Below are 10,621 nucleotides of genomic sequence, written 5' to 3'. Positions count from 1 at the left end.
TCTATAAATGTAGAGATCAAAACTCATATTACATAAAATTAATTGGTTTGTGTTAAAATTCAATCTATCACACTTGTATACCACTCATTTATATTATTTTTTATTTGATATAAGACTCTTTAGTCTTCAACACCCTCCTTCAAGTGCAAGGATTATAGATTGTTAGACCCACCATTTTATTAACTATGTGAAGATTGAAACTTATATTATACAAAACCAATTGATTTGTGTTAAGATCCAATCTACCACACTTATATTATACAAAACCAATTAGCTTGTGTTAAGATCCAATCTACCACACTTATATATCACTCATTTATATTATTTTTATTTGATGTAGGACTCTTTAGTCTCCAAAACCCTTTTTTAAGTCCAACCACCATAGGTTGTTAGGCTCGTTGTTTGACTAGGTTTGTTGTCACCTAGTATCCAAAATCAAGTTAGGCGATTAGGCTCACCCATTAACCCATTTGGTTTTAAACTGTAATACCTTGTTGAAATATAATGAGCCTATAAATGTGGACTCTTTAATCTCTAACACCCTTCTTCAAATGCAACTACCATAGAGTGTTAGATCTATCGTTTGGTTAGGTGTGTTGCCACTTGGTATCCAAAATCAAGTTAGGCTATTAGGCCCACCCATTAACTCATTTGGTTTTAGATTCTAATACTATATTGAAATATATTGAGCTTATAAGTGCAAAGATCGAAACTCATATTAAACAAAATCGATTAGTTTATGTTAAGATTTAATATATCACACTTATATACCACTCATTTATATTGTTTTTATTTAATGTAAGACTTTTTAGTCTCCAACACCCTCCTTCAAATGCAACTACTATAGACTATTAGATCTGTCATTTAGTTAGGTGCAATTCTGATACCAAGTGGCAACACACCCAACCAAACAACGAATCTAACAACCTATAGTGATTGCACTTAAGAGAGAGTGTTGAAGACTAAAAAGAGTCACATATCTAATAAAAACAATATAAATAGATGGTATATAACTGTGATATATTAGATCTTAATATAAGTCAATTGATTTTGTAAAATATGAGTTTTTAACTTCATACTTATAGACTCAATATATTTCAACAAGGAGAATAGAAGATTTGTGTGCCTTGTTAAGTGAGAAGCAACAAAACACATGGTATGACTGGAGGAGATATTTTGTATAAGCTTCTCAAATCTTGTCAAATATCAAAAACCAAAAAATCAAATTGTTTTCTTTCTCTTCTTTTCACCCAACAAGTCCGGAGTACCCGTGGCTGGGTTTCATTTGCACAACTGTTGTATTCTGGCAATCTTTGTATCATGTACATATAGATTTTGTAAACCCTAATCTTGTTAGTGAAAAATCGAGATATTATTTAGAAATCCTCTTTGTTATGTAGTTTTTCTTTGTTGAAATCTTCAGTTTGGAGTTTTTCACTAATATTCCTCTAAGATACTGAAAAACTATGGAAATTAAGTTTTGCTTTGCATCAACCCTGATTATGATAGATAATTATTAAATAAAATAACTACTTCATACAAGCAGATTTTTTCAATTTAATAAGCATTAATATTAATGGTTGCCCATGTAAATTGGAGTAGAATAATTAACTAAGAAGAAAATTTCAGTACATTGATACGTGATCTGAAACATCTTCAATTATTCATACATAAAAAACCTGAAATCAAAAAAACTTCCGTTATTCTTCAAGCCATATGCATGGCTAATCAAGTCATTCATAAACTAACGAACGATTTAACTAGTACTGAACTACTCTTCTGAGCACTTATAGTCGGCAGGGACTTTGGAATCGATCTCACAGGTCTTGAGGATTGAGTTCAAAGTATCAGTAAAATCTTATCCTTGTGTTTATCAGCAACTGCCTTGCAAAGGCAAGAAGCTGCTTCACTGGCTTCAACTTTTTTAAGGTACTTGCAGCAATTTTGGCTTTCCTTATCTAATTTTTTTACCCAAAGCTACCTTCTTCAACGTATCACCACAATGAAAATGTGCCCCAGACTTGGTGCATTGCTTTTCCTTCTTCTCTTTCGCTGCTGATGATGAAGGAACTGAAGTTAGCACCAAAGCCAACAAGAGAACCAACGCCAAAGCAACTCCCTTGGATGAAGCCATTAATTTCTTAACCAAAGAGTTCTGAAAATATTAGGATTAATTTACAGAGTTTAGTTTGTGAAGGATAAGTACGCTTCACTGGGGTTTATAAGAAACTTCATGTTTTCAGTGAAATATAACATTGTTTCATGCAGATCGTGCATCTGTAAATAAATATATTTTTTATATTATATATCTGGCTATAATTGCGAGGTTATACATAAATTAATGAATGCAGATCATGTCCATGTAGTGATGAAGAAAAATGAGATTAGCTATCTCAAATATAAGCAACATGATCCAAGAATCTGTGTTTCATCGTGAAAAAAAAAAATTATCGGAGATGATAATTATTTTGATCTTATCTGATTTGATTCTTCCGGAGAAAAAGGGTGTCTACTACTAATGTTAACTTCTATCAGGAGATGATGAGATGCGAATTCTAATAATGTCATGTTGAATTATGCAGGTAACTTAATTTTTTATATTTTAATAACTCAAAACATCAAATCTTGGCGTCCATCTTACCTGTAGGAAGTTTTTTTTTTTTTTTTCTTTTCTCGAGCATTAAAGATAGCCCACCCATGTAAGAAGGTTGCTACTCGACACTTTCAGCAAGTACTTGGAAATTTAATTGACACTTGATTTTTTAAAATGTAGATTCTGGAATCCTGCTCTGATGGTAGATATATTGTCTGTAGATTGACCTCTAACTCACACCCATAATACAAAATCTGGAAAAAAAAAAAATACAAAGGAGAAAACAGTATATTAATATAAAATTTTCAGTTTCGTTTCCACAATATCTCTTGTATTGATACTCAATATCTCTTGTATTACTCACTCTTGTTGGTGACTCCTTCACTTTAACTTGTAATAGGAGTGTTTTTGTATTCCAATCCAAGAATAAGATGGCACCAAAAAGTCCACACATAGCAGCTGGATGTGGAGAAGCAATGAGATGACTCTAGTGTTTTCTAGACCATTATTGGGTGAGTGAGACTTTTGATAGAGTTAAGATATGTTTTTGTTATTAAAAAATCTATTTAAAAAGTCGCATAACGTGTTGTTTGTACACACACGATGGAACAATAATTCTATAGGTTAGAACAATCATTCCAATTGTAACACAGTTATATATCAGCTGAATAACAAATGTGTTTTATATAATAGATCATGTTTATTCTAGTAATTTAATAGTTGACCACATTAAATGACATTAAAGCTTAGGTAAAGACAACTCCCAAACAATGTTGCTCTAACAAGAAAAATCATTTTCAATGCCTTTTTTGGGTGACTCGTAAGTTATGTAACAAATCTACAATCCGTTAATCATCCACACACAGATTAATATTAACTTTTAACAAGACATCATAACCATCAAAATGATAAGGAATTAGTGAAAGATATGAACTTATCAACAATATGGTTACTATATAATCGACTCTCTTAATTAACTAATATATCATCAAATATAAGACATTAAAGTAAAGTCTACCTCAAATTAACTCTTGATTTATGTTATTTGACTTCTATATCAACAATCAAATATCATTGTATTAAGTGAAAACTCAATCCCACTACGGTTATACATTTAAGTGGTTATTATTATGCTAAGTTTTATTTTATATTAGGCCATGTCATCAAGCTAGCTAGAGTATGATTTGTCCATGCATGGCATAAGTTTGGTAAACGACATGCTAGAGGTAAAAGTAAAGTGACGTATGTGTTATATAGTTTCATGCGTGCATGATAACGTGTCTAAGCATGTGAACAATTTTTATGCACGTAAAATTATAAAGATATTAACGGGTATCCGAAATAGGACATTCCCAAAGAAATGATTCTTTTGGTCGTGACAGAACAATCTTTTGTCAACTCATGGAATGAACATTCCATAACCAGAATGGTCATTCCTTGTTTGGAATGATTGTTCCACACATGAAACATTTTGTTCATTAACACAAAGAATAGACATTCTTTTTGCAGAACAAAAGTTCCACAATCCACAGTAGGTGCTGTCAGCATAGAACGGATGTTCCACTTGTCAAAACACGTGTTCTCAATGGATTTCCAGAATTTTGTTGTGAAGCAAAAGAGCTGAAAATTTCATTTTCTGAAAAATCATTGTTGGAATGAGATGTCAAGGTATGAATGTCTTATTCCAACAGTGAACTTCCAACATGCACGACAGCACAAAATCGATGGCTATTTCAACCAAATTTAATTCACCGCATCCCTACAATTCAATCAATAAAATTACATTATACACAAAACTCAATAAATAAGCAAAAAAATTTAACTTCTATGATCTCAAATGAAAACATCAACATATTGTCAATCATATTATTAATTTCATATTCATTTGCTATCAAATAGCACAAAGCATAACATGTTATCAATCAAACATACCAAACAATCATAATATATACATATTGTGCCCAATAATCAAGCTTTGATACAACTACATGTGTGAATCACGTGATCAATCTGTGAAAGTGCAAAAGAAGTATAAATTAAAACAAAACTTAGGTTCACCTGAAATCCTAACCAAGGTTAGAATACGAGGCATATTATATTAAAAACAGATAGCTAGAAAGATGTTTTTTGGGATTACTCTCTCTTGCTGGTCGCTCCTTCACTTTAACTTGTAACAGGAGTGTTTTCGTTTTTTAATCCATAGGATAGCACCAAGAAATCCACACAAAGCTTAATATATACATATTATGCCCAATAAACAGGATCTAATAATACCATTGTATGGTGTGAATCATGTTATCAATACCTAAAATGGCAACGAAAGTGTAACATAAAACAAAAATTAGGTTAACTTGAAATGTCAACCAAGATGAAAATATAGAGCATAATATGCATATTGAAACAGACAAAAAATATGGTGTTTGGAATTAATAACACTCGTTGGTGGCTCCTTCACTTTAACTTGTAATGAGAGTGCTTTTGTTTTCCAGTCCATGAGTAGGATGGCACCAAGAAGTCCACATGGAGCAAGTTTGATGTTAGGAAACAATGAAAGGACTCTAAAGTTTGCTATAGCACTATTGGGTGAGTGAGAATTTTGTTAGAGTTTGGTATATTTTCTTATGAAAAATATTACTAAAAATATCATATAACGTATTGTTTGATATAGACACAATGGAGTGACCTTTCCATAGGTTAGAATAGTCATTCCAATAACAACACAACTAGCATAGTTACATAACAACTAGATAAAGAGCAATCATTCAATAGGATGGAATGTTTGTTCCGATGACTTAATAGTTATCCTCACATTAAAATTAATTAAAGCTTGAATAAAAACAACTCATGGCTAAAGTTGTTCTGACGAGGAATAACTATTCCAAACAATGAAACATTTGTTCTATTGATTTGTCTTCCAAGCATCATGCTTATAATATAATTCAATATCCCCTTGAATTTCTTATGTTGAAATCCCTTTAACTGTTAATATTAAAATCTCTTCAATCCTCATACTATAAATATGTCTCACAATCTATATAAAGAGGTGAATGTAGTAGAAGAAACTTAAGAGAAAAATATAGTGATAAGACATAACAATAATATACAAAACAAATAAGAAGCTACATATATAGATATAGAAAACTTTAGATATATGAAAAACTAAAATATTCAATAACTAACTAAAAGAAGGTTCCATATATGATCAACACCATTGTTCAAAGATGCTCAGTTTTCCTACTAAAACAAAACAATTGTCCATTTATATAATTAAATCATATCAAGATAATTATGGACATGTAACATATGGTTAATATCTAATAAATCAAAATAATATCATATCAGATAAGAAAAATTATATAATTTTCAAAATAACAATATATTAGAAAATATAGATCAATATACTATCAAAGTATAAGTTTCATATTTCAAAAATATGATCACATCCTGCAACATATGTGCACACAACTTTATGAAAGGACAAATTGAAAAAATGTGATCACAAATGTTCATGATTTGCTGAAATTTTGCCAAATACAATTACTACCTGATATGATCTTCTAACTCCTGGTACGGTATAAAACAAATATTCCTGCATTCCTTTATCACTATTATCTTCTTTGTGTGTGTTAATGTTGTTTTTGCAGCTCATAATTTGTCTCTCATCTCTTTGATAATTGATCACCTACTTACAATTATATTTATATTCAATACAATACCTCCTGTATTTATATTCTTTATTTATAAGGATTTAATAATTCAAAACCTTAACTTTCATTAGATCACCAGCTTCAAATGTTCCTCCATTGCCCTAAGGTTGCACTCATTTGTCTCCACATCTATATACAAGGACAAAAATTAAAGAGAGACCCCTATGGTGGGCGATTCTATTGTAAATTCATCGTAAAAGAACTTAGATTATGTTGTAAACTAAAGAGTGTTGGGTTTATACTAGGGTTGGATTTGAGTCGAACCGAGCTATGATATTATTTTATTTGGTTTATGAAACAATAAAAAATTTACCAATAATTATATGACAAATAATATAAAAAAATAATTTGATTACCATTTTTACCTTATATATTAAAAAATTATCAAGATAATTTTAATTTTTTTATAATTATATCTTTATTAATTTGTTAAAATAAAAATACTCTTATTTTCAATTAATATAATATAAAAAATAACATAAAAAATATTTTAAAATAATTTTAACCCAGACTATTTAAATAAAATATAAACTTAATATTTTTTTATTATATCCAATTAAATACAATAATTATTTATATTTACTAATTTTTATCAAAAATAATAATAATTTATATTTAATAATCTTCTAATTAATTATCTTTAAGAAATAAAAAATTATTGGAACGAAATACACCTTAAATGTTTAAAGTTGGTCCTAAAAGGGCTTGTTTACTCGGGTACCTAAAACCACACCCACAACGAGAATTTATTCCAGCCATAAAAGATACGACTTACCGCCCTTAAATAGCTTAGTGTTCTGTAGTGGCACTGAATTTAAAGGTAGAATCATAAAGAAAATATTGCTGATTGATCAATTAAGCCTATAAAGCATTAACACTGTCAGGTCATTTCCTTTACAAGTATGCGGATCATCTTTAGGTGTATACTTATACAACTGTGTAATCTCTAATCAGAGGTCTAAACCAAACTGCACTGTTCAATCTCTCTTTCTTCTGACTGCAGAGGACATGGAACAAGAATTTATCATTTGTTCTCCTTCAAATTCAATGACACAGGTTTGAAAGCAGCCAACACAACAGCAACTTTACATGTGAAAAATCCCATCATCCCCACCAAGAGTTCTCTTGGAGTCAACATGAATGGAATATCGTCACCTGAGTTATACTTGATAGCTAAAAGAGAAAATCCTATAACCAAAGCGAGGGTTGACAATGGACCCTTGAATCCTCTATCAAAATTTAGTCCATGGTTACTGGAACATGATGCCAGAGCTGGCAATCCATCAATGGACCTTTGCAATAGCAACAAGTACAGAAAACCGCTCACCCCACCAATCAAGAATGCATAAGCAGAGCTTTCACCAGCTGAGAAGGATGCAATTGATGAACCAAAGAAGGTCAAAATGGCATCATAGAGTAGCAAGGAGAATTTCAAATCTGCATATTCCTTCATGCTTTCCTCATTCGAAATCCCACCACTCAAAAGCGGAGTTGACTGCAAAAAGCTTTGACTCAATAAGGCGAATGGGTCAACCCCAGATAACTCAATTATATTGGAAGGTCTAATCTCCACCATGGATGCATCACCACCCTCACCGAGCAAGATGTCATCAACTTCAAAGTCATAGCAGTAAACAGTATACTTCATTTCTTCTCTATCATCTTCTTTTGGTGAAGGTCGCGAAGCGTTGATGACTGTCAGGCTTGCACCTCCTAATCTCCACTGACCTGTCCTTAGAATCCCAGTCAAACACTAGAAGACAAAATTTTAACTCATGCTAACAAACAATTATGGTAGCTTTCTCAAACAAAACATTATGCCATAGCTGCAAATTAATGAATAGTTTATATAAAGTTTACTAACCTGATTCTAGACTGATCCAAAGGGCTTCAACTTTTCCCAGTCTAGGTCCCTCAAAGGTGAATTCATCCAAAGAACCTCTCTGGAAATGGACAATATCAGAATCAACAGAGTTTTTTGTCTTGGCAGAGTAATCAGTCACCAAATTTGGTGGTATCAACTGTAGTATTGAGTTACCGTTTATGTCTATCACACATAAGAGTATACCAGCAGTTAAATCACTCAAACTTGAGCCATAGATATTACTTGTCTGTATCTTGACCTTAAATAAAGACTGAGCTCCACTGAAATTGAAGGATGAAATAATCCTTTCTAATGAGGCTTCAGTGCAGACTTTAACTTCTGTGGCTGGCAACAAACGTGAAGGTTTTGTGTAGCCCTGAAAGTCTGAAGCAGATACTTTTATGTTCATTAAATTATGATTTAAAATTATATTCAATCAAGTGTGGCTAAATCTTGAAACAAAAATCATAATTAAGAAGCAAACATATAGACATTATAGTTATACTCCCCTTAAGTTAACGAAGATGTTATTCTACAGTCACAGAAGTGCAGATATTCAAAGCTAAAAAGGCCCTTGATATCATAATACCTTAGAAAATTCGTCGAGGTCAGAGCTAAGATTTGACTTGGCTGTTGAGTAACCATCATAGTTTCCAAGAATATATATATTGACACCTAACACAGCCTAGCCTCCTGTTGCACATAACATCAATCCACAACTAACATAAGTGTATAGCTATGCTACTGGCTTAGGCCTCTTTCAAAGTGTGTAAGGGTACAATTTGACGGTCAACAATTTGGAACGTAAAAGAGAATTTTTCATACAGTCTGAACCAGGACAAAGGTTTGACATATTAATGATTAACCCCTTAAATTGATATCATTTAAGCGCCCAAAGATACAATGACAATTATTACTCCACATAACTTCAATCAAGTAATGTCACACGTACAAAATAATGCAACAGCACTTATGATTGCTACTTTATCTACTTAAATTTGTTTAATTTATTTTTAGTTTCTACTCTGATAACATCTTCTCTAATAGTTTATGCTGGGACTATATATTTTATATATTTCTATCATTATTCAAGAAGTATATGTGTGATCCACCCACAAGCTTCCAGGCAAATTCAACCCAGAGACGGCACCACCTTAAAAGTGTAAGATACTACAAATTGAGAAAGGTAAAACCTTGAGATGCTCCAGCCACCCCAGACATCCACAAATATATTTATTTCCATGTTAGATAACACTCAAACTACATGAAAAATTCAACCTTCACTCTGAAATACTCACAAGATTGCCTTTACATAAATGCCAAAACTACATACACAAGATTGGCTCTAGCTCTATCAACAATCTCAGCCAAAAAAGCCTAATTTAATTAATAAATTGATAAAATCTAAACCCAAGACTCCTAGTTTCCTTTTAAGACTCAATTAACACGCTGCAATGGTAACATTTCCAAGCCAAACCTTGTATATTACTAAAATAACATGGCATTACAATTTATAATTTAGCAATGTTACAAGTACAGCACAGCACATTCAAAATCTCCATTACGTTACTAAAATCCTGTATCCAGCAAAATTACAGGGATGTACCCTTAACACTAAAATTATATCACCTTTGGCTGCAAAAGATGAAATTTTATTCCGTTATTATTAAAACCCACCTGGCTGATCACTTAATTCGAGCTAAAAACTCAATTAAACTACTAGAAAATGAAAATTTTCAATATTGAGAAACCCCATTAGAGATTTTGTATGTTACCTTGATAATCAGATTGTTTGGAGCGAATCGAAGCCTCGAAGCGGAGAGGCCGAGTTTGGAAGTGAAGAGTTGGTTTTCTCGTAGAAAAATGAAAAGGGGTAAGTGGGTTTCGTTGGTTGGTTGCAGAGATTAGTTGGTTTATCGACAGTGACTCCATTATTCCTGGTTCACCGGCCGCAACTCCAAAGAACAGAGACTTTGTGGGTGTAGGGGAAAAGAGAAAACGCACCGTTTAAGCAGGGAAATTTTCTTTTAATTTAAGAAGGTGATATATTTAATTGGGAAATTATAATAAATGGCCGAATTACGTCTCTATTAAGCAAAAATGTCCGATTTCACTATTCTTAAAAAAAAATACCCAAATTTTTTATTCTTAAGCAAAAATGCCTTAAACTTTTTTTAAAATATCAAAATTACCCTTCACCACATTTATATAAATTCTCTCTCACTCTTATTACACACACTTCTCATATCATTTAAACATTCATTCTCATTCTCATTTTTACTCAATATCAATTAGTACGGGTTCGTTCAGATAGAAGAAGTTCGTATTTCTAAATTCGAATCGAAAAAAGGTATTTATACGAATTTTATCCTAAAAACTTAATTTTATTTGTTAAATCTAGTTTATATGTCATATAAAAGGGATACTTGAATATTAGATAATAATATAAGGGTTAAA

At 31.7% G+C, this 10,621-nt stretch overlaps 1 protein-coding gene across 2 annotated transcripts; it reads right to left on the bottom strand.

The window, feature by feature from the left end:
• Window positions 1–7,129: 7,129 nt before the first annotated feature.
• On the bottom strand, window positions 7,130–10,194 carry LOC123224978. Of its 2 annotated transcripts, XM_044648787.1 has the most exons (4): window positions 9,940–10,194; window positions 8,424–8,548; window positions 8,165–8,243; window positions 7,130–8,028 (listed from the first exon to the last, which is right to left on the bottom strand). In XM_044648787.1, the coding sequence occupies exons 1-4, from the start codon at window positions 10,094–10,096 to the stop codon at window positions 7,325–7,327; spliced, it is 1,065 nt and encodes a 354-aa protein (XP_044504722.1). In that variant the 5' UTR covers window positions 10,097–10,194; the 3' UTR covers window positions 7,130–7,324. The 2 variants fall into 2 exon arrangements, with proteins under 2 accessions (XP_044504722.1, XP_044504721.1); XM_044648786.1 differs by having other exon boundaries at window positions 8,165–8,548; window positions 9,940–10,193.
• Between the last annotated feature and the right edge of the window lie 427 nt (window positions 10,195–10,621).

This window comes from Mangifera indica, chromosome 9 (assembly GCF_011075055.1).
Source record: "Mangifera indica cultivar Alphonso chromosome 9, CATAS_Mindica_2.1, whole genome shotgun sequence".
Taxonomy (NCBI): domain Eukaryota; kingdom Viridiplantae; phylum Streptophyta; class Magnoliopsida; order Sapindales; family Anacardiaceae; genus Mangifera; species Mangifera indica.
The sequence above is the reverse complement of the archived record's forward strand: the minus strand, read 5'-3'. Positions and strand labels throughout refer to the sequence as shown.